This window comes from Enhydra lutris, unplaced genomic scaffold (assembly GCF_002288905.1).
Source record: "Enhydra lutris kenyoni isolate GAN:26980312 unplaced genomic scaffold, ASM228890v2 scaffoldscaffold8, whole genome shotgun sequence".
Classification (NCBI taxonomy): domain Eukaryota; kingdom Metazoa; phylum Chordata; class Mammalia; order Carnivora; family Mustelidae; genus Enhydra; species Enhydra lutris.
The window spans coordinates 19,570,369-19,595,686 of record NW_019154092.1 but is presented as its reverse complement, the minus strand read 5'-3'; the positions used below and the strand labels follow the sequence as shown (position 1 = coordinate 19,595,686).

The window sequence follows — 25,318 nt, the reverse complement described above, 5'->3', positions numbered from 1 at the left end:
GAGAGTGTGTGTGTGTGTGTGTGTGTGTGTGAGTGTGTGTGTCTTTGTGTGTTATTAGCCTTGTCATGCTTGGTATGGACCCAGGATCTTTTCCTAAGTTTTTGTATCACAGTAGTACCAAGCCTGTAACCTGCCTGCAATTGTATTTATCTTATATTTCTGTTAGAGAGTGCAGTGCCTGATTTATATTCTGTCTGATGAATTTCAACTGAAGTATAGCAGATATAATTTTCTTCTCATTTTAATGTAAGAGTGGTAAGGATATAACCCTTATACATTTTTATAATGGTCCACCATTGATTTGATATCTGTTATTTTATGTAACATTTTTTCCTTAATTTAGTAAGTATTTACAGAGTGTTTACCTTGTCAGATACCTTGCTAAACTAGTCAAGGCTAGATGAATAGAAGAAGGGTTTTCTTAAAAGATTTTATCAAATATCCCTAAAGAGTTTGAATATTATCTTGGGCTGTTAGAATCACTGCAAGATTTTAATCGGGAGACATTTAATCAGATTTGCTCCTTATGAGAAGGATTAGAGGAAAGCCTCAAAACAGGGTGACCAGGTGCAGGAATTCAAGAGAAAGATAATCAGAGTCTGAACCAAGTTGTTGGCTACCAAAAGGAAAGGAAGATACAGAGCAGACAGACTTCAAAGATAACCTACTAGGAGCTGATAATAGTGAATTTGAAGAATGAAGAAGATGGAGTTGTAGATGACCCCCACACTTATGGCATATACATCATTGGATGGAAGGTGACTGAAGAAGGGAGTAAATGGAGTGGGGGGAGAATGAGTTCACCTTTGGACATGATGACATCCAAGTAAGGGTTTCCTTATTCATCCAATAAAAATTTATGAATTATTAGTATTGGAAGTCACCTGAATAAGCAGGGAGCTTGAATAAAGAATATCACATAGGAGACCTATAGCTTGCAAAAGTTTGAAATCGAAGGATTGAATACTGATATTAAAAGGCAAGTGGGAGCAAAGGAAGCCAGTGGACAGCGCTGAGAAGCAGCAGCCAGAGAGGCAGGAAAAGTCCAGAATATTGGAGGCCATCGGGGACAGTCAGGTCAAGAAGTTGAGGTAACAACTGAAATGTGTTCATTATTGGTCTTGGATGAAGGAAGTTCTAGAAGCATGACCCAGGAAGAAGCTAGATGGTAATGAGCATCAGAGTACATTGGAAGAGAGAAAGTAGAAATAATGAAGATAGACTGATTTGGTTTCTATAGATAGTCATAATCTATGAACAATTAGAGTTTTACTCCTTTCTTTCAATTCTTACATCTCATTTATTTTTCATGTTCCTAAAGTACTGGCCAGGGCCCTCAGAACAATGCTGAATAGAAGCTGAGATGGGGGAATCCTTGGTTTTGAAAAAAGACACACTTCTAACGACACATTATTAAGTGTGATATTTAGTAAATACCATTTATCAGATAAATGTTCTTTTTCTTTCTTATATTGTTGAGGGTTTTTTTTTTTTTTTTTTCTCAATCATGAAAGGGTGCTGCATTTTCTCAGATTCTTTCTGCATTTTGTAAGGGAATCAGGCTTTTCTTTATTAAGGTAGCGAATTATGTATTTTTTAAATTATATTTTTAGACTTTTTCTAATGATAAACCATCTTTCTGTACCTGGGATAAACCTAATTTGGTCATTATATATTATCTTTAACATTTTCCTCAATTTGGTTTCTTTTGGATTTTAGTATCCGTTTATGAATGAGATTGGCTGATAATTTCTTTTTTTTTTTGTTCTGTCCTCATCAGGGTTTACTATCCAGGTTATGCTGGCTTCATAAAATGAGTTTGGAAGTATTCTCTCTTTTGCTGTTCCCTGGAAGAGCAAATTAAAATGGTCTGTTCCTCCTTATAAAAGTCATCTTCCTGAGATTTTTAAAAAACTATTAAGTAGACATAGTTATGGTGATAGGACTATTTTAGTTTTCTCTTTCTTTTGGGGTCAATTATGACAAGTTACTTAATTCCAGAAATTTATTCTGTTCATTTAGGTTACAAAATTTATTGTTATAAGGTCGTCTTTTATTATCTTCTTTATTTATTTTGGATCTGTAATTATTTTTTTCCTAATGTTTTCCACTTTTTCCCCTAATATTTATCTGGATAGTTCTAATAAATTTCTCCTTAAAAATCAGTCTCAGTAACTCTTTGATTGTTTCTCAAAGAACTCTCTTTAGCTGTTATTTGTTGCATCTTTTTCTTTTAAATTAATTTTTATGGTTACATCTATCACTTTTCTTTGAGTTTATTTTTTTCCCCCTAGTATCTATATATTTATTATCCTCTGTCTCGTGGAAGTGGATATTTTCAAAAATAATGGTCTTTTCCAGATTTCAAGTTGAATGTTTCATAATTCTAGTATTTTATAATTTAGGGACTATATTCCTGCCAGTTTTATCCGTTACTTGATTTTATAGACTCTAATAATGTATTTCTTAGACTTCAGCTTTCCAGACTGAAGACTGCTAACATATGTAGAGTACTTCCCTTCTAATACTTAAAACATGTGAAACTTTTGCCCAGGTTTTAACTACTTTCCTTTTTTTTTTTTTCCCCTCTTACGTGACTCCTTATTTTCATTGGTTGGCATTTCTATTTCTCTTCCCAACTTGCTTCTCACCTTCTTCGTTTTTCCTTCACCCTCACAACTTCTTTTTTGCCTCTCGACAGTCTGCGTAGTGGAAGAATGATCATCATTCCCTTGACTTCTCTCTTTTTTCAACTGTCTTTCCAGTTTTCTACCCCCACACTTGGAGGGTTTTTTGGTGTTCTGGTCAGCGTATTCCATCTTGCTCTTTCCTTCTCCTCACAGCCTTGGCTCCAGCACCAAAGAAGATAAAGCAAATAACCTGTATCTGATTTTCTTTGGATGCTCCAGGGTTCACGCTTATTTACCACATGATCTTTGTTATTCCTCACACACGCAGTCTATCCAGCTGCTGCTCATGAAGTCCTGGCACTTTGGGCAAAAGCCTAGCAAGACAACACAGATGGTAGAATAGGGACCCGCTCTTATTTAGAATCCTGAGGCCCAGATGCCAGTATTAGTGACCCTCTTCTTCCTGTATGACTCTGGGTAGCTTATTCCTAGTCCTCGTGTTCCTCCCCTGTAACACAGAATTATTAACACAGCCCCCTTCCCTCTACTTCAGGAGTTGCTGTGAGACTTAAATAAGGATAAATCCATGAGCTTTATAAGAGACAGTCTTCCCACACTTTATTTTCAGAAAAATATCTTGAAAGGATTTTGTGCTCAATTCAGGGGCAGAGAAGTGGAGCGAAAGTGGTTTGTGGCATGGGGTGCTAGATCAAAAAAACCCTGCTGGGAGGCAGTAGGTGTCTAAGGAATGAGAAATGAGAGGAAGCATAGAAGCTGTGCTCAGTGGTTGAGATTGGGGGAAGTGTCTGTCCTCTGGTCAATGGGAACTAAGATACAGACATGTCATTATACCTGGTGGCTGGATACTGTCCTTTAGAGACATCATTACCTATTTGTTTGCTCTATTCAGGATACTGCCTTTTTGAGCTTATGTGAGAAATCACCCTTCACCTACAGTAATGTTTCTACAAAGGAGATTTTGTTGTTAATTAAAAATTAAGTTTGTGAACTCTCCTTAGTAAAATGTGGCACTTGGGGTAGAAATGATTTAGTTTTGAATATTTTCCTCATTTACTTTTGTTGTCGAAGTTTGTGTTATGGATTAGTTGTTTAAAATCCTAGAGTCATGGATTCAATCTTAGATTTTTAAAGCATCTAGTCTGCTGATCCTCAAAGATGTCACTGGGGTCTGGGGCAGGTCCATAAGATGTATGCTCTACAGAAGACAGACACAAGTAAAAGCACCTCCTTATTCACTAAGGTACCTTCATAAAACATAGTTTGAAATGGTGATATAATTGGTCTGTTCACCTTTGTATTACAGATGAGGAGAGTAAGGCCTGGAGAGAGAGACTGCTACTTCACCAAGTCTACATAGCTAACAAAGTGGGTGGGAGCTGCACTTAGAGCTAAATCCAGTATTCTGCGTCCAATCTAGTTAGGAAGAACAGCCTCACTGTACCACACACGGCCTGAATTAGGAAAATTCATGCATTAGAGAAGAGAGTCTACTTTGTTTCAAAGCTGATGTGGCCATCTACTAGCTAATATCTTAATTTGACAAAAGAATACCAGCTTTAGAAATAAGCAGATGGCCAAGAATATTGCAGTGTCTTCAGATTTTGCACAGAATACCTGTATTCCAGGCTCTCAGCAGGAAATGCTGTCTTTTTTGTGAAAACTTTACTTGATAGAGGTCACATTTTTAGAAAATACTGAATTCATCCATTTCTCTGGATAATCTGTATTTTATCCTCAAATTAGACTATCAGAATGCTACAGCCTGGGATATACTTTCTTGATTTTCTGAAAAATAGCCCTTGCTGAGTTGTAAATTGGAATTACAACCTCAATTTCTACTGAGGAACGTCCCCCCCCCCCAAAAAAAATAGCTTTAATGAAATTATTATTTTGCCCTTGAATACTCTTAATCCCCTATACATAACCCTGAAAAAAAAAAATTAGAGCTAAGGGCAAAGAGGGAGTTTGTTTTCCCTAAAGAACTGATAATTTTTTTTTCCTTGTGGACAATTAAAAGGGCATAATTGTATTTCTCTGTCTGTTTTGGCCTTGAGAGAATTCAGAGCCAGATTGGTGGCTTGTCCACGGTATCTGTGTAGGCTCCATTGCTTGGAGGTCCTACACTACTTGCCCTGTCAGTAACTTTATTTTCATTGCCTCCCAAGTTGAAAATCACTGGATTTACAGCATTCTCTTGTGAATTACTTGAATGTGATTGTGCCCCAGAGTCCATTCAAGTATGATGATTCTATTTTAGGATTTTTCTGCAAGTAGTAAACACTAAATAAATGGTTGTTACAGTGTTAGAAACAGTGTTTGTACTTTATACTGTGGTTTTACTTTATGTTGAGATATATGCATTTTGATATTAATTGACTTTGTAATAGATAACTTCAAGGATCTAAGTTAAAGTATATGGCAAATGTTATAATTGGACCCCCCCTTTTTTTTTCCCATACTAAGGCAAATCAAACTCTATGTATTTTTGACCAGTTGGAAAAAAAGGTTTTCCTTCTTATTTTTATTTGTGGTTAAAATACAGAGAGCATAAAATTTATCATTGCTGTGTAAACGCATAGTTCAGAGGCATTAGGTACCTTCCCAGTGTTGTGCAGCCATTGCCACCATCATCTCCAGAACTCTTTTCATCTTGTAGTTTCATATAAACTGAAATTCTATACCCATTAAACAGTAATTCCTCATTCCCATCTTCCCCCAGCCCTTGGCAGCCACGATTCAACTTGCGGTCTCCATGATTTCGACTACTTTAGGAATCTCCCGCAGATGGAATTACTCAATATCTGTTGTTTTGTGCCTGGTGTTCTTCTCACTTACCATAAAGCCTTAAGGGTTCATCCATGTTGTGTAGCAGGTGTCAGATTTCCTTTCTCTTTAATGCTGAGTGATACTCCATTTTGTATATATACGCATTTTCCTTCACCATTCACCCATCATCGATGTTGCACTTGTGTTGATTCCGCCTTTTATCTGCTGTGAATAGTGTGGCTATCAACAGGAGTGTACAGGTACGTTTTGGTGTCTCTACTTTCAGTTCCTGTGATTAGGGACTCAGAAGTGGAATTTCTGGATCATATGATAGTTGTCTTTTTCATTTTTTGAGGACTTGCCATACTACTTTTCATAACACCATTTTCACATTTCTACCAACAGTGCATAAGGATATTACTTGTTCTATAGCCTATCCAATACTTGTTTTCTCTTGCCATTGTTTCCATATAGTAGCCATCCCAATGGGTGTGAAATGTGGAAAAAATTTTTTCAATAAGTAGAGTTAATCACTTTTTGATCCAAAGGTCAACCCCAGGTTTGACAGACTGTCTCTTCCTACATTGTCCCGTAAATGCCCTGCAGAGCCATGATTTTCCTTTATTTTTTAAACCATTCAAAAGTTGCCCTTGTTGAAGTGTGGTGGAAGGCACAAACCCCTAAGTCTCCCTGGTGTCCCCTTCTTTTTTCCCTCTAGTTAGTGAAAAAGCAGCTGCACAAAACAAGGATGATTCTTAGTTTCCATGGACTTAAGACTTGGCTTAGGTCTAAATATCCATATTCCCCCTTTATTTTATCTTTCTGTACTTTAGATAGCAAATGTTTCCTTTCCATTATACTTTGAAAGATCATTGCTTAATGGATCTTTTTATCTTGTCTACAGAGTCAGCATAGGAAAATGAAAGTTAAGATATATTTGAATCATCACAGATATAAAATATGAAACAAGGAATTGATATACTTAAGAAAAGTCAAGCCTACCTTCACTTGTCCATAGGAACTAATAAAGTAAAATATTAAAACCAGAAAATGATTAACCTGAGCATTTGAATTGAACAGGGAATTTAACATATTCTATAGGAAAATTATTTGATAGTTAGCTGTATTTAGGAGGACAAAATTTCTATAAACCTTGAAGTCAAGGGAAAATTTTAAAATAGATAAGATAGAAAATTGGGGAAAATGTAACCACAAAAGGATCTTAGAGGGTCATCAAATTTTCCTCCATTTGTGAGAATCCTCTCTTTAGCTTCCTGCCCAGCTAGACAGTCATTTTACATGCTCATGAACACTGTCATCAATGGATAGACAGGCAGTGTACTCCAGTCCTTACGAGCTTGATGCCTGAGTCACACAGACCTGGGTTTGAATACCAGCTCTGTCACTTAATAGTTATGTGATCCTAGGCCAATCATGTAATCTCAATAAGCTTGTGTTTCATCATTGTTAATAACACCTACCTCACAGGATTGTGGGAAGATTATTTGAGATAGTATGCCAAGTATTTATAATGATTTTGACATATGGTAAACACACCTAGATGTTAGCTCCTGCTCTTCCTGCTGATGATATTATTATTATACATGAGTTTTCTCTTAGGATCACCCATTCCACTGTAGGAAAGCTAAGGATACTAGAAGGTTAAACCTTCCATTAAGGTGTAGCTTTTCCTATTTTTCTTTTACTTCATGTCTGTACTTTGCAACACCACAAAAACGTGTGTTCTGTCTCCTGTCACAATACCTCCATTATTTGGAGCAAGCAGTAAATGCTTTTCTCCCAGGCCAGACATCTCCAGGTTCCTTCAACTGTCAGGCTTTCCAGATCCTTCCTTTTCTTACTCTTCAGCAATCTCCCTATGTTTCTAAAACTGTGTCACCCAGAAACAAAGCTGATATTCCATGTGAAGTTTGGGCGTGGAGCATGGCGTGTGTTTCTCAGTTGGCTTTCTATCCTGCTGGAGGGAAAGTCTCTCACCCCGTGGGAAGGGCCCTGCTGCCCTACCTCTCAGCCTCTCTTGTGCTTAATACCCTCCCCGCTCCTACCTGCTTTGTTCTGCGGACTGCGGGGGAGGGGTGGCCCTCCTGTCCCACAGACTTGGGAGCCTCTTCCTGCTCAGAATGTTCCCTTTTCGTCTTCCTGGAACACATTTCTCCCAGGTTTTTGCCTGGTTCTCTCCCTTACTTTTGTCAGCCTTTAACTCAGTTGGCACCTGATCACTGAGTTCTCTGGTCCTCCTGTCTCCAGGACTTTCTTTCCCCTTCCCAGCTTCATTTTTGCTTTCAGAGTTTTCTAACACACTAAACGTTTCCCCCCCAGTAGACTGTAAGTTCTCTGAGTGCAGGTATTTTTGTCTGTTCTGTTCATTGCCAATCCTCTGCACCCTGTAATGCCTGGCATGGTGTAGGTGGTTGGCGAGTATTTGTGGCTTGAAAAGCACGACTCTTCTTTGCTTAGAAGTTGTACCATACTGGGCTTGGAAAGGACACTTGGGCACCAATTCACAGTCATGGGTCAATTTTTTTAGATTTTGAAAAGAAGGAAATTTTTTTTTACGATGTTATTGTTAGTGCGAAAGCACCAGCCAGGGGAGGAGCAGAGGGAAAGGCAGAAGCAGACTCCTTGCTGAGTGCGGAGCCCGATGAGATGCGACCCTGAGATCATGACCTGAGCTGAAGACAGACACTTAACTGACAGAGTCACCCAGGAACCCCCGGAACAGAAAAAAATTTTAAGTGCTTCACTTGATGGGAAAATAAGCCACATTCATTTTTTTTTAGGACTTTAGGATTTTCAGATCGTTTTGTTTGCTTCATCAACGTTTTACATACTGATGTTATTTCATCTTATGTGCTCATAAGATTTTTATGTTCTGTAAAAACCAGTGTAAGTTTTTAGAATAAGAATATCTGTTCTTTAAATCTTAACAGAGCTTCCCGGGTAGAGAGCTTAAGATAAATTATCTTTCCAACTTAGAATGGCCAGACTCCCAAACCAGGTGCTTGGTTTCTTCCATGCGCCCTACAAAGATTGTTTTCTCTTTGCGCCAGGACTTGAAAACTTGGAAAGCACTGCTTGAAGATATTTAAAATGTTGTCTTCAGATGGAGTTACAACCCACTGAATTGTGATTCTGTTTTATGTTTTTGTCCTGGGTTGAGAACTATGAAAAGACTTTGTAAAACAATAAAACATCAAAATTCTGTAAAAACAAAGTTATGATCTTTCTGGACTTAACAGTGTTCACATGTACAGAAAGGTATTTCCAGAGACCGAGCTGAAGGCGTTAGAAAAAAGAGTTGGACATCAAGGTTTAGCTGTATAGTGGAATGGTCAGCAACAGCAGAGAGAGAGCTGCTTGTACTCACAACGATGTGAGGGATTCTGAAAAACATTGTGCTTAGTGAAAGAAGCCAGACACAAAAGATTGTATTGTACATGATTCCATTTATTTGAAATCAAGAATAGACCAACCTAAAGCATGGTTCTAGGAATCAGAGCAGTGGTTGCTGATCTGGGGGTGGGGAGAACAGGAGAGTGACTGTAATGGAGCACTGGAGAATTGGGGGTGGGGAGACTAGAAATATTCTTTATCTTTGTAATGGTGCTAGTTACATGGGGTATATATTTGTGAAAATTCACGAACTATACATTTAAAATGGATTTTACTGTATATAAATTTTTTAACTATATAAATTTTAAAAATTCACTTAAAATAGACTTGGTAGGTGTTACATCTGTATATAACTTTTTGTAGTTATTTTCATCAACAGAACTCTCAACTACAGAGGACTTGAATAACTTTTGAAAGTAAGCTTTGTTTAGATTATGATTAAACTTCTGTGCTTTTAAAAATGATTGTTTATACCTCTTGTGGCCTGTCTCGAAAAAAGAAATTTATTTCGAGGATACATAAAATATATAAATCTGTGGTGATTATATAAGAGTAAGCTATTTTTAGGTAGAAGCTTTGCAACCATAATGAGACAGGAGTGTGCTTAACAGAATCTCAGTTGGGATTTTCATACTAGATGCCTCAGAAGGCTATGCATTCTGCACTGTTGGAAAGTACCTTTCAAACCTTTTCTGTTTGAGGGAATGCCAGTTTTTGCAAATTTGATGCAAACATCAATTCTTGAGTAGACCTATTTAAAGATATTTTTCTAATTATAAAGTTATGAGAGATATATGGAAGATACACAGGAGTATACAGAAAGCTATTTTCTTTTAATATGGAGAGACAATATAAAAATCAGAGCCTAGCAAATTACTGGTGGGATTTTGGTATATCTTTGTTTATGCATATTTGCATACACACAAATACAGGATACATTACTGTTTTCTATCCTACATTATTTTCAGTGGTATCAGAGTGAATATTTTTCTTTTTCAGACCTGCTCTTTGAAAACATGTCTGCATAAGAAGTGAATTATTTTAACTCCCATTATCAGTATAGGAGTGGTCTTTTTACTATGCCCTTACTCTTACCCAATATTATTGTTTTTACAATTTTATTGAGGTATAACTGATGTACAGTAAACAACATATTTAAAGTATAACTTAGTTTTGATGTATGTTTCAGTAGTGAAACCATCAACCCAATCAAGATAAAGACTACTTCTGTTACTTCCAGAAGTTTGTTCTTGCTGTTTGTAAGAGCTCCCACTTTCCCACCTCCCCCAATACACAGGCACTATTGATCAACTTTCTATCACTGGGGTTCAATAAGCATTTTCTGGAATTTTACGTAAATGGAATCATTGGAGGTGTAGGAGGTTTGGCTTCTTTAATTCAGCATAATCTGAGATTCATCCATATTGTTGCATGTACCGATAGTTTGTTCCTTTTCATTGCTGAGTAGTTGTCCATTTCGTGGTGTCCCACAACATTTCCCCCTGTTGGTAGACATATGGTGTTGTTTCCAGATTTTGGCTCTTGCAGATAAAGCTATTAGTATTTGTGTACAAGTCTCTTACGGACATAATATTTTGTTTCATTTAGGTAAATACGTAGGAATAAGTAGAATGGCCAGGTCATATGGGGAGTGAATTGAATGTGGGGCTTTTTATTTACTTATTTTTTTGTTTTGATTTTTTAAAAACTTGAAGTAGGATTCATAAAACATAAAAATAACTATTTTGAGGGTGTAATACAGTGGCATTTAGTAAGTCACAGTGTTGTGCAAGCGTTACCTCTGTCTCCTTGCAAAACAGTTTTCATCACTTCAGAAGGGAACCTTGTACCCAAGAAGCCATCACTCCCCATCCCCTAAAATGACTAATCTCTATTTTGTCCCTATGGAGTTCCTGTTTGGAACATTTCACATAAATGAATCCTATGATATGTGAACTTTTGATGTCTGGCTTTTCACTTACATATTGTTTTCAGTCTTCATGCACATAGTAGCATGTTTCAGTACTTCGTTCCTTTTTAGAGCTGAAGAGTTTTCCATTGTACGTATATAACACATTTATTCATTTGTTTATGGACATTGGGGTTGTTTCTAGCTTTTGGTGGTTGGGAATAGTGCTGCTTTCAACATTTTTTACAGGTATTTGTTTGAACACGTGTCAGCTCTTTTGGGAGTATGCATAGGAACAAATTTCCTGGGTTAGGTGGTAGGTCTAGGTTTAGCTTTCTGTGGAAGCACCAAACTGTTTCCCACAGCATGTGCACCGTTTTGTGTCCCCACCAGCAGTGTACAAGGCTTCATTTTCTCTATAACCTTGTCAACACTTGTTATTTTCATTTTTAAAAATTTTAAGAGATTTATTTATTTTAAAGAGAGAGCATGAACATGAAGGGGAAGAGGAAAACTCAGAGTCCATGCTGAGTGCATGATGTGGGGCTGGATCTCATAAAAATGAGATCACGACCTGAGCTGAAACTAAGAGTCAGATGCTCAACTGACTGTGCCACCTAGGTGCCTCTGTTATTTTCCTTTAAAAAAATAGTAAGTCATTCTAGTGGGTGTAAAGTGCTATCTGAATATTGTAATGATTTGCATTCCCTAATGACTGAAGGTGTTGAACATCTTTTCATATACTTGCTGGCCATTTGTATGTTTAGAGAAATGTCTGTTCAAGTTGTTTGCACATTTTTAAATCATGTTGTCATTCTGTTGCTGAGTTATAGGAGTTCCTTATACAGTCTCAATACAAATACTTTATTGGGCATGTGGTTTACAAATATTTTCTCCCAGACTCCCAGTCTCTTGCTCGCCTTTCTCTTAACATTATCTTTTGAAAAGCAAAAGTTTTGATATTGATGATGTCCAAGTTCCATATGTGTGTGTGTGTGTGTGTATAGCTTTTTGCTACCTATTTAAGAAATCTTTGCTAAGCTCATGGTTGCTAAGACTTTCTCCTGTGTTTTCATCCAGAAGTGTTCTAATTTTAGCTTTATATTTGGGTCTGTAATCCATTAAGAGTTAGATTTTCTTTTTGTTTTTGTTCTCTTTTTGATATATTGAGAGAAACTAGAGTCCAAAATAAACAGATATCCTTATTTGTATCAGAAGACGCAATATTGTTAAGAAGTCTGGTCTCCCCAAATTGATTTATACAGTCAAAGTAATCCCAGAAAGAATTCCAGCAGGGTTTTTGTTTTTTATTTATTTATTTTTGGGGGGTAGAAATTGACAAACTGATTCTAAAATTTATATGGAAATGCAAAGGACCTGTAGTATCCAAACCAATTTTGAAAGAGAACAGAGTTATAGGATTTAGACTACCTGACTACCTGATTTCAACACTTTCTATAAAGTTATGGAATTGAGAAATTGAGAAAATATGGTATTAATATGGTGTAAAAACATACGAATCAGTGCAACAGAGCAACAGATTAGGGAGTCGAGAAATGACCCCACACATATCTGGTTAACTGATTTTTTTTTTTTTTTTTTTTTAAGAGAGAGAGGGAGCAAGCAGGGAAGGGCAGAGAGAGAGAATCTCAAGTAGACTCCTCGCTGAGCGTGATGTGACATAGGACTCATAGGACCCTGAGATCTCAACCTGAGCTGAAGTCAGGAGTCATGCTTCACTGACTGAGTCACCTAGGCGCCCTGCATCCTTAGTTTTATCTTTAATCTGAAGTTCCTTTGCAGTGGCCTTTATGATAATGGGTATATTTTCGAGGTTAATATAGTCCATAAATCTTCATAACCAAGCTCTCATAATCTGCAGTATTAACACAATATCCTGAAGGTACTGTACCTCCTGCACTTTACCCTTGGCCATGTGGAACGTGGACCATGTGAAGACACAGTCATCAGTCTCTATATATCCTGTGTAGGTATATCATATTTTTTTTTTGACAAATATAGAAGACTTTCTAATTCATGGGTACACACACTCCATTTGGAGACTAACCAAAGGCAATAAAGAGCCACTGAAAAGCTTTGAGAAGTATTGCTAGATTTGCATTTTTTTTTTTGTTTTTGTTTTTGTTTTTTTAAGATTTTATTTATTTATTTGAGAGAGAATGAGTGAGAGAGAGCATGAGAGAGGAGAAGGTCAGAGGGAGAAGCAGACTCCCCAAGGAGCCGGGAGCCCGATGCGGGACTCGATCCTGGAAGTCCGGGATCATGACCTGAGCCGAAGGCAGTCGCCCAACCAACTGAGCCACCCAGGCGCCCTAGATTTGCATTTTTAACATATGAGCAGAATAGGAATGTGAAGTGTCTTTTTCACACTATAATCTCAGACTATAATCTCTCTATGGTTTAACCAATCTCTTACTGTACTTTGTATCCCTAGCACTTACTTTGAAAGAGTAGTAGGTGTTCAGTGAAAAAAAATTTTTTTTTAGGATTTTACTTATTTGACAGAGCACAAGCAGGGGGAGTGGCAGGCAGAAGGAGAGGGAGAAGTAGGCTTCCTGCAGACCAGGGAGTTCCATGTGGGGCTCCATCCCAGGACCCTGGGATCATGACCCAAGCCGAAGGCTGTCACTTAACCAACCGAGCCACGCAGGTGCCCCCCAATTTTTTTTTTTTTTTTTTAACTACGTGGAAGTTTTCCTAAATCAGTTAATTCTTATCCAAGGTTCACATCAGAATGATCTGTAGTGCTTTGGAAAAAAAACATTATATGTATTACTGTTAGGATTAGCGTTAAAGAAATAGCAAACTCCAAATCACCTAATAATTAGCTTAAGTAGGTTAGAGACTCTTTTTCCACCTTGAAGTAGATAGGATGTAGGAAGTCTGGGCCTGTCTGGGCCTGACATAGCAGTTTCAGATGTTAGGGGCTATTCCATATATCAAATTATGGTCAGTAGGAAGGAGCAGAGAGAAAAATTGGAGTGTGCCCTTCCCTTTAAGGAAATATGGTGAGTTCCTCACAATGCTTCCATTCTTCGTGGGCGGAACTTAATCATATGGCCTGAGCTGCCAGAGAAACTGAGAAATAATCTTTGAGCTGGAGGGCAATAATGTAGCCACGTAACAAATCAGGATTCTCCCAGATGGTAGGAGAAATTAGCAACTTCTGTAACGGTACACAAGCCTTGTTCATTCTTGAGAGGCTTGATTCAGTAGGTCTAGGCTAAGACTGGGCCTTCTAATTAAAAAAAAAAAAAAAAAAAAAACAGATCCTATAGCTGATCTAGATATATTCTTCATGATGGAGAACCTTGGCTCTACGCCAGGTTTTGAACAGGACAGATCTACTCAGTCTTGTAATGAGAAATCTTTCTGCTGGAGGGTATGGATTCAGCCAGGTTTCTAATCTGCTTTTTATGACTTTGCCGTTTGACAGTGGTGTAATCACTGACGGGTGATGGTTTTAACAAATAATTTTGCTGTAATCCAGTCAGTCTGCTTTGCATACCCCGCCCCCATTTTCCTGGTCCACCAAACCTGTAACCGTTACCTTCCTGGACAACAGCTGCCCCCTGCCCCCCCGCTCCCCGCTCCGTCTCGCCAAAGTGAAACCTTCTGCTTCTAGACTTATATTTCCATCAACAGTGTTCTTGCCACAGCATGGATTGGAAAGCTTATGGGATTTGAAGTTAAAAGATGTTGGTTTCAGTTCTTATTCCTCTGCTAATCTATGACAAGGAGCTTAAACTTGATGATCTTCAGTTTATATATACACACACCTCCCCGCCCCATATATTCTTTATAGGGTTGTTAGGATTTAATGAACTAATGGTATGTAAAAGTGCCTTTTAAACTGTAAAATGCTATGCATATACTTTATCAGTAGTAGATACAAAATTAGCCCTGTGTACACAGAATCATAGTTTATACAAATGCTTATGAAATTGTCCTTTTTTTTTTTTTCCTAAATAAACTCATACTGAAGTTAAAATAATGAGATTTTTAGGATATTTCTGCTTAGGGTCCTGCACTTAAATTATTTCTTGGTAAACCTTAAAATATAAATAGTAGTTGAAGAAATCATATCCAAAAAATTATTTTTTAAAATAAGTCTTTTTAGCCACATACTTATCATTTCTGGTGTTCTTCATTCCTTTGTATAGATGAATATTTCCATCTGGTATCATTTTTCTTCTGCTTGAAAGGCTTAAATGTTTTTTCTCAGAGTGTAGGCCTGCAGGTGATGGCTTCTTTCAGATTTTGAATGTCTGTACACACCTTCATCTTCAGTCAAAAAAATTATTTTGCTTTGCTTCAGGGCCCCTTTACCTCTCTTACTACTATGTAACTTAATGTTTATTTAAAAATAATTTCAGTGCTTATTTTTAAGCGTGTTCCAGGAACCATTCTGAATAGTAGGGAATTCAGTTTTCAACGGATACTTGATGGAGTTAAAAAGACATGATTAAAAAAATACTTTAAAAAATTTCAGAATCTTTATTATAGGCTGATTTAGAATTTTACCATTTTTATACAGCCAACACCAATTTATTACATTACATTGAAAGTTGTTTAAAGTGTGTTTAATATATACCATTACATGTGTCAGTTCAGCATTTTTTTGTGTACGTGATACATGAAAGCTTTTTGAAACTTTTAATACATTATACTATGAAGTAGAATAATATATATAGGAAATTATGCATTGAAATCTGCATAGTGCTTTTAGGAATATAATCCTATAACTGCTACTTCTGGAATATAAAATAAACATACTTGTGGAAACTTTAATTTAGTGTAAATGTACCTTATAGAAGAGTTATAATCCTAGTCAAATGATTCAGTTTTGGAATTGGAAAATTTTTATGAGCTCTTACTTATACCAAATTATTTTAAATGCCAGAACCACTGAGCAAGGCAGAGGAATAAATATGTATTGAATCTACTGTTGGTCGTACACTGTGGACGTAAATAGTTCAACATTGTTCTATTGTTTGTATATATTACTAGTCTTACTGATTTTATTTCTTTGGGATATTATTTTTAAGTAAGTCTGACAAAAAGTATTAAATATTCCGAGTTTATATTCTTCCAAGTATCGTTATCATCTTGCTCTTATAAACCTCCACGTATTTGCCGGATATTTATTTAGTGCCTGTTTATTGGGCTCTGTCCTACACCTAGGAGTAGCCAGTTATCCCCCAAATTCCTTCTTGAATTAAATGTCTGAAGATATACTTGGAAATAATTGACTTTAACAGATTATTAGCAGAAACCATTAGCAGCTTAACAAGCTCTATTGAGGTCGTTTTACCTAGAGTATGTCACTAAGTCAGAAACCAAGTACAGGCCCTCTTCATCTTTCTCAAGGCAGAACGTAAGGGCAGAGAGGCACAGAGGTAATTCCCAACGGGATTTCCTTTTCTCTTGGCTTGAGCTGGGTTGAGGAAGATGCCAATGCCAGTAAGAAAGGGACATTTTTTTAGTGATGCCAAGAGCCAGTGACCGTTGACTGTAAACGACAGGAAAATGAACAGCTGTCATGTTTTGGGGTGACCAGGTTAGTGAGAATGAGGCTTTGGAAGGCTTGGAAATGATCTCATTTTTAATCTCAGGGCAGACTCTTATGTTGTGTATAATGTTAAGAGAATAGAGGCTTCTTACTGCGTCACATGCTGGGATCTGTAAGTTGATGACCTCTTGTTTCTTATTCTCTGTATTTCGCATATGCATGTTGAGGCAAAAGCAATTAGGAGAAAACTTTATTACCCATACCTACCCATCTAAATCTGTGCATCTACGCTGCCTTTTCTCTTGAAACTAAGGGTGAACTTTCTGTGCCCTGACAAGGGCCAACTGTACACTTGTGGATTAGATCCCATTTTTAGCAAACTCAAGAACATCATTCTAGCAATTCTCTCCTCTCTCTACCTCATCATTAATTTAAGCCCCCTCTCTATTGAATCTTTGATCAGTACAGAAACATTCTGGTTGTCTTCTGTACGAAAGCCTTATTGACTCTCCTGTCCCCTTCTAGCAGGTGCTCCAGTTGTCTTCTTTCCTTTTAGCAAAACTTCTTAGGAATGGGCCATACTCTCTTGAGTTTCCTTCTCTCATTTTTCTTGACCCACTCCACTCAGGTCTTTGCCTTCAGCATCATCTCAACACTCCACTGAAACTACTTGTGTTAAGTTCACCATTGATCTCATCACCAAATCCAGAGGTCCTTTTTTCCTAGTTCCCATATTATTTTTATCATTGGTGTTTGACATGGTTGATCACTTATTCCTCTTTGAAATACTTCTCAGAGGCTTACAGGACACCACACACTCCTGGTATTCCTTCTGTCTCTCTTCCTCTCTTTTTTGGTTTCCTTGTGCTGGTTCTTTCACTTCTCCAATCAGAAGAAAATATAAGTCTTTGGTTTTCTTCCTGTTTACACCTTGCTTTCTCCCTCAATGATTCTTTCTACTGTTACAGCTTGTAATATATTTTGCAGATGACTCCCAGAGTTCTATCTCCAACCTGGACCTCTTCCTTGGACACCTCATTTGATGTCTACTTGACACCTACACTTGGATGTCTGGTAGCATCTCACACTTAACATATACGAAATGACGTTCCTGATTGTCCCTGTTCCTTCTGCAGTCTTTCCCATTTTGGGTAACGATGGCTCTATCTTTAGTTGCTTAGGCCAGAACTGTGAAATCATCCTAAATTTTTTTTGTTCTTTTTTCTTGTATCTCCTACATAGGCAGTCTGTCAGCAAATCATTTAGGCCTTCCTACAAAGAGTGTTTAGAATCTCACTACATAGGGGCACCTTCATTGTTCTTTCACATCTCCTACCTGGGCTGTTGCGGCAGCCTCTGAAAGGATCTTGTTGATTCTGCTCTTTACCTCCACCTTGTTCTCCACAAGGTCAGCCAGAGAGATCATATTCAAATATAAATCAGATGAGGTTACTCCTCTGTACAGACCCCTCCATCAGTTTCCCTTCACTCAGAATCAAAGCCAAAGATTTTAAGGCCATCTGCAAGCTTTATACAGTCCTTCCCCCACCACAACTGCCTTGCTTATCCTGCCTCCATCTCCATAGTCTCTTGTCAGACAGATCTGCTTTGGTCACTGAGGCATAGTTGTTTTTGAATAAGTGTCTTTTTCAAAAGGACTGAAGAAAAGGCCTTCAGGAACATAAGGAAGTCCTTTTTCTTTCTTTCTTTTTTTAATATATATTTTTTATTTTTTAATAAGCATATAATGTATTATTAGCCCCAGGGGTACAGGTCTGTGAATCGCCAGCTTTACACACTTCACAGCACTCACCATAGCACATACTCTCCCCAGTGTCCATAACCTCACCACCCTCTCCCAACCCCCCTCCCCCGGGCCACCCTTAGCTTGTTTTGTGACATTAAGAGTCTCTTATGGTTTGTCTCCCTCCCAATCCCATCTTGTTTCATTTATTCTTTTCCTACCCCCCAAACCCACCATGTTGCATCTCCACTTCCTCATATCAGGGAGATCATATGATAGTTGTCTTTCTCTGATTGACTTATTTCGCTAAGCATAATACCCTCTAGTAAGGAAGTCCTTTTTCAAAAGAACTGAAGAAAAGGCCTTCAGGAACATAAGGAAATGCATTACACGGAGAGCATAGAAGGCCATGATGGGATAGTATAGAAGGGCATTAGAATCTGTGAAAACTTGGAGGTGTAATGTGTGTAAAGATGCTTTGTAAATCTTTAAAACAAAGTAAATATATCCTGTGGTCATGAGGATATATATTATTACACTTGATTGTGCCTCAGACAGGGATCAGACCTTAATTTTCCTGGGCCTGGAGATGAGGGTGTGATTCATCCTGGCGATGGATTTAGAAGTAACTCTGTCATTCACACAAGGGCTCTATCCTCGTACACCAAAACAGTTAGGTAGCCTTCCAGGAGCAGAAGAGCCCTTACCAGCTCTAAAGAACCAGACCCACTGTAACAGCTGTGGCCATAGCAAAGAATCATCTAAAGCACACATCTCTTAAGAAGTTTTGAAGTCAATATAGTGTTGATCCTATAACCACAAAAATAATTGTCAGTGTAATTCCTTACCTGAGAGATGAAACTAGATGTTTTAAATTCAAGGTCTAGAGTATTTCAGTGTTAAGCGAAAACATTCTGTGTTATTGTAGCCATGCACCCAATAATGAGTAAGGCTAATGCTATTTAGCTGATGGGAGTGTGGCCAGTTGAAAGAGTTTTATGAGACTGATCAAGACCAGAATCTCACCTAACCTGTAATTGGGTAGTTGGACACAATATTCTGTGAATACTCATCACCTACTCCTCACTTAGTAGTGTGTTTTTGCCAGATGTAATTATTGTCTCCGCCCAACTTAACCTCTGTGGAACATGGGGAAATAGCAGGGTACTTTATAGAATGAGAGTAGATAAAATATGTGTGCACTGGCTAGCATGTAACTTTTTAAAACTCTTGATTCTTCAGCCAGCATCTGCTCACTGTGGGAAGAACACTTTGGAAGTGTTCATTGTGAATTTCCACCTGCCAGCATGAAATGGAGTAAAATGTAAGATGATCGTGTTGCTGTGGTTTGAGACGATGAGTGGAAAGGCTTTATTTGCATTAGTCTAAAGTGGTACAGACGTGGAGCATGTCTATTTTTATTATTAAGAGAGTGTGATGGTTTGGTCCTTAAATTATTCCTAATAAGTTTGACATTTACGTTCACTTTGTTATATGTTAATTTTAGTTATGGAAAAGTTAGAGGGCTGAGGGTGTAAATTTTTTTTTTTTAAGATTTTATTTATTTATTTGAAAGAGATCACAAGTAGGCAGAGAGGCAGGCAGAAAGAGAGGAAGGGAAGCAGGCTCCCTGCTGAGCAGAGAGCCCGATGTGGGGCTCGATCCCAGGACCCTGGGATCATGACCTGAGCTGAAGGCAGAGGCTTTAACCCACTGAGCCACCCAGGCACCCCGAGGGTGTAAATTTTTTATTTGAAATTTATATTTAATTTGAAAAATATCACCCGTGTTCTAGAAATGTTCTAATGTAATTATAAACACATATGTTGGGCGTCTGCACTAATTTTTAAATGCCAGGTTGTCCCCTGGTGTTGCTGAAATACTGAGATTGCAGAGGATTTGGAATTCCATTGTTCCAGGGTTACTGAGTTAGTATATTCTTAGATGCTTCCCTAAAGCAATGAAGACCTCTTTACTGTAGTTTCTGCGATGTATATACCTACTCTCAGGTACATCACTGTACCTGATGAAAGAAATTGCTGTTTTGTGTGTAATTTTTGAGGAAGGGATCTTTAGTGCAGAAGATCCTGTTATGCTTGAAACAAGGACAAGTGCAGTCAGGTCAATGAGATAAAAACAAGGTAAGAGCTAGAATAGTGGTGAGAGCTGCTTCTCCTGCTTCTGCTTCTCACCCTTTTCACTCCTCTTAAGAACAAGTGAGAACATATGTCCAAAGTAGCAGAAATGAAGTGGTGCTTATTTTAGATGGATAAAGGGGTAAATTGGATTTTGAATAAGATTTTGTTGAGGGAACATGGTATTTGGGGGCCCCAGTCATTTATTTTGCCACTATTCTGAAGTCTAGATGAATGTAGGTATAAAGCTAATGTATTTGTGAAGTAGAAGGGTTAATTTAGTTGATTCATATATTGAAAGGTTCAGTTTCAACAGTGCATTTGCATTTTGATATTTGAAAAGCTGTAAGGATAAAGCTAAAGGGAGCCAGGTGGGCAGGGTTGAAGGAGCTTGGATCCTCCTACAGTGGTATTTCTGGAATCTAGATATTTAACAGTGCTGTAGAGATCTTTTCCATTTGAAGAAAGGATAATTTTGGACATTGTGCTCAATTTTGTAGTCCTTGTTTACAGATAAATGAGTTGTCTTACCCATGAAATGGAGGGAGAACAATTTGGGGTGGTTGTTGTCGTCATTGTTGTTGTTGCTTTAAGTTGACTTCAGCCGTAATAAGAGTACTTCCTCCTCTGGAGATAAATTGTAGATTGTAGGAATATTTACAAGTATTTTGCAATTTCTTAAAAACTGTAACTATAGAAGTACTTAACTTTTTTCCAGTTTTGTATGCCCTTGTTGATTTACCATTTATTGCTATTCTTATTTCATGATCACAGCTCTAATAATAATCTCATTGCTTTAATGATAAACACTAAGGTGCCTGAGGACTAGAACTATTCCCAAGATAATAAAGGTTTTATTCTGTTTCTTCTGTGAACGTAGCATTTCATTAAAGCTGTATTTTTAAGTTCTGTCCAGGGCTCTCCGTGTTGAACCTGATGTGTGGCTCTCAGCAACTCAGGGCCACAAAGGACTCTGGAGTCAGAACCACAGGGAGGAGAAGGTGCCAGGGAGCGTCAGGAGGTCTGAAAGGGTGAGATTCAACAGAGAGACTAATTCAGAGAGCAGGCTGAGTTCTGTGGCTCCCAGGACCCATCAGAGCTTCCGCCTGGGGGAGGTTGTGGAGTCACCATGCCCAGTGCTTTTCAAACTGTTGGAATAGTCCCCACTTTGGATGAAGGGGAGGGAAAGCTGTAGTGCTCCTTGTTGTCCCAGTGTCAGCCAGCACAGCTTTCTGAAACATCTGCTTCCTGTGTTGGGGTTATTTTTGAGAAAGGTTCTGCTTTGCTAAAGTAAAAAAAAATTAAAAAAAATATATATGGTTGAAGACTACTGATAGAGAATTCCACTATTATCTAATAATCTAATTTTTAGATGAGGCAGCTAGGGAACATGAGACTTCTGAGATTGCACCTTGGTAACGGTAGATCTCTTTTCTGGAAGTTGAGGGAGATTACAGAATAGTTTTGATTCCTAGAGTCCTGATATCAAGACAGGTGAAACTATCTGCAGCAAATCTAGCACCTGCTGTTTTGTAGGAGGGTCAGCTTGCTTAAATTTCGGGAGGTGTTCGTTAACTGCGAAGTTTGAAATGCTCTTGAATTAGGTAGGAGGAATTGATCATTTCATTAAAAGATGAAAAATGAAACCAGTCTTTGCCTTTGTTATAATCTCTTTGTTGTTGTTATTAGTGTGCTAAATTCATGGTAAAATATGGAACCGTAACCAAAATACGGAATTGAAAAATTAAGTCAAATTGTCAATTGCTTGGCCACTCGTTTCCTTTCATATATCAGCTATTTTGAAAGAAAGCTGGAGGATTATATCTTATGCTTTATTTTTTATTATTATTATTATTATATTTAGAGAGCGTGCAAGTGGGATGGGTAGGCAGAGGGTGAGAGAGAATCTTGAGCAGACTCCCCACTGAGTGTGAGCCCAGCTCGGGGCTTGATTCCACCACCCTGAGATCCTGACCTGAGCCAAAATCAAGAGTCCAATGCTTAACCCGACTGAGCCACCCAGTGGCCCGATCATAACGTACATGTTTTAATATTCAGAATGTTTTAATTATTTTGTTCGAAAGCTGGCTTAATTTCATGATTAATGACGAGAGAGGGAGTCTCTGTTTTTAAAAAGTTTTATCTGATTTCTGAATCGGCCTCTGTTCTTAAACTAGAATCTTGGTCCTTTGAGCCAAATTTGCTAGTCCTAATCTGTTTTCATTAGCTAGAGCTGTTGTGAGAAAAGGCCCCACGGGAAGAATAGAATTCGCTTAGTAAGTGTGCTTGTTCATCTGTGCATGTATATAACACGGCTGTTTTCATTTCTGATGTTGCGGTTGAACTGGATGAAAAGCAAATAAATTTGGGGGCGCCTGGGTGGCTCAGTGGGTTAAGCCACTGTCTTCAGCTCAGGTCATGATCTCAGGGTCCTGGGATCGAGTCCCACATCAGGCTCTCAGCTCAGCAGGGAGCCTGCTTCCCTCTCCCTCTCTCTCTGCCTGCCTCTCTGCCTGCTTGTGATCTCTGTCAAATAAATAAATTTAAAAAAAAAACAAATAAATTTTACATCTTTCATGCATAAGACTGTGGCTCCTGCCACTCTGAAGTCTTTTCATGTTTCTCTCTTCTCTTCTAGGTGAGGAATTTTAAATTGGAACAGGAGCAAGAAAAAAACAAAATTTTGTCAGAAGCACTGGAGACTCTGGCCACCGAGCATCATGAATTAGAGCGGTCTCTGGTTGAAGGCTCCCCACCTCGCAGCATCCTCAGTGAGGACGAGTTCTATGATGCGCTGTCAGGTAACTCTAGCATCCCGCCACCCGTAGTGCTGGTGAACTGAAGCCCACCACCTAAATGTCTGTGAGGGTCGATGTCACCTGCAGGGTCCTGGACCTGGCAGCTGAGACGCAGCACTACCGCTCCCCAAACGGTCTGCCTTTCGTGTGGTGTTACTGAGGCAGGAGCCTGAAAGTCGAGAATGAGTCTGCCGACCCTGGTGGCGTATGCTAAGCTGGAGAGGGGGCGCTGCTAAAATTCAACAAATTTTATTTCTTTTTCCTTTATTCAGGGACCATTAAATACCTCCTAGTTCTGGGTGCTGTTATGTGTCTCAGGCTAGAGCAAGGGACAGTTTCTGTCATCAGAGAGTACTCTGTATCCTCAGAGGGTTCAGATGAGGGATGTGGTTAGCGTACAGTATGCTGAGTGCCAGAGTAGCGGTGACCCCTCGGTGGGCTGGAGCAGAGAGAAGTGCTTACTTCTGCCTCAGAAATACATGCCAAAAACCTGACAAACTGATGTGCATGGACTCCATTGTCTAAATTGGAATCTTGCCTCTGACATTAGCCGGCCTTGTGACCTTGGACAAGTTCTGTGACCTCTCAGGTTCTGTGTTGACACGTATTTAAAATGGGGATAAGTATATCCATTTCCACAGGCTGAGTCAGGATTAAATGAATTCTTGTGTTTAAACTGTGTTTAGGACGGGGCCTGATGCGTACTAGGTAATCCAAAAACAGATGTATGTGGGGAGCTAAATGACTTGGGAGGGGATGGCCCACTAAGCAGTTTTGACCTTTGAAGAATTTACTTCAGAGTTTCTGAGGTGGGTGTGTGTCAAAGAGTGGCTGGAGATGAGTGAGGCTGAGAACAGCTCTCTTATGTGAGGAAATCAAGTTCTTAACAGAATAGATGGATGTACGCAATTACTGTTCTTGTTGAACTTGACTATGAAAGCAGGAGATCCCGGTGGATAGGGAGTGAAAGGACCACATTCAAAGTAGGAGATTAAAGGAAGCACTGTGAGAGGTAATAGAAATGAGAACTAAAGAAGATGGGGTTGAGGAAATTAAAATGGTGATCATCTAAGACAGGGAAAATGATTGTTTGGTGGGATTTTGGCAAAGAGATTCATTATGTGAGATAAACAGAGCAAATAGGACTTTTATTGTGGGAAGTATGATATAATGAAAAGAATGAGAAGTAATTTTAATAGCCAGATTTTGGAATCATTAGAGAAAAGATTATACTGATGATGATGTTGTCTTAGATAAGGCATTAGTGAAAGGAGTGACTCACTGGGGAGAGAAAGTGAAGCTAGGATTTGAAAGCAGTGGGATGAGTGGCAGGGCAAAGGAAGTATTTAACATGAGTGAGAGAAGTGGGAAGGGAGGAGGAATGACATTGGAGGCTACAAACATTTTTTCACACCTACCCTGTGCCAAGTCCTATAGTGTTATCTTCTGTATTCCTTCCGTTTGGGGCATCCAAAAGGGAAAGTCGCTAGAGGGATCATAGGATTAAATGCAAGGAGGTCTGAATATACAAGAGCCCAGACACTTCAGCTCATCTTTTATGGTCTTTTTTTTTTTTTTTTTTTAAGAGAGAAAAAATTTAATGTTCATTAAGAAAAATTGTTATAAATGACTCAATATGAAAGTGCGTGCAGGGGCTCCCGGGTGGCTCAGTGGGTTAAGCCTCTGCCTTCAGCTCAGGTCATGATTCTCAGAGTCCTGGGAGCCAGCTCCGCATCAGGCTCCTTGCTCAGTGGAGAGCCTGTTCCCACCTCTCTCTCTGCCTGCCTCTCAGCCTACTTGTGATCTCTCTCTCTCTCTCTGTCAAATAAATAAACAAAATCTTAAAAAAAGAAAGAAAGAAAGAAAAAAGAATGTGCATTACCCAGTGAAGTTTTCTGTTCATCCCTTATCCTAGTTATGTACTCTTCCTTGTAAGTTCTTACTGATAGCCTGATCCATTCTCTTCCAGGCCTTTTTAAAGCAGTCCCCTGCGTATGTGTACATGTTCATATGGCTTCGTTTGTTGCAAATCAGGAGTGGAAGTGGCTGATGATCTTTCTGGATCTGAAGTTTCATGTAACAACATAACTTGGAAATCTTTCCCTTCGGTAGTACAACTCTAGCTCATTCTTTTTAAAGGTTGTGTAAAAGTCCGAGATATGATTCACCACTGTTTTCTTGATCATTCTCTTCTTGATAGACATTTAGCAGCTACTGTCATCTTTCTGCTTCTCATATTTTAGCACCCAAAACACTCTCCCAGATCATCTCCTCTGGGAGGAAGAGATAAAAAGGACTGTAGTCCCCAGGTGAGGACTGGCAAATAACAACACAGCCCAAGTGCCAATTCAGACTGGTCTGCAGTACT

At 38.6% G+C, this 25,318-nt stretch overlaps 1 protein-coding gene across 2 annotated transcripts in view; it reads left to right on the top strand.

The window, feature by feature from the left end:
* LOC111142507 (oxysterol binding protein like 1A) overlaps positions 1-25,318 on the top strand; it is a 236,652-nt gene that overhangs the window by 114,640 nt on the left and 96,694 nt on the right. For both annotated transcript variants that reach the window (XM_022495736.1, XM_022495737.1), the window contains one exon: positions 22,791-22,953. In XM_022495736.1, the coding sequence (XP_022351444.1) occupies positions 22,791-22,953 (163 nt within the window). The remainder of the gene's footprint in view (positions 1-22,790; positions 22,954-25,318) is intronic.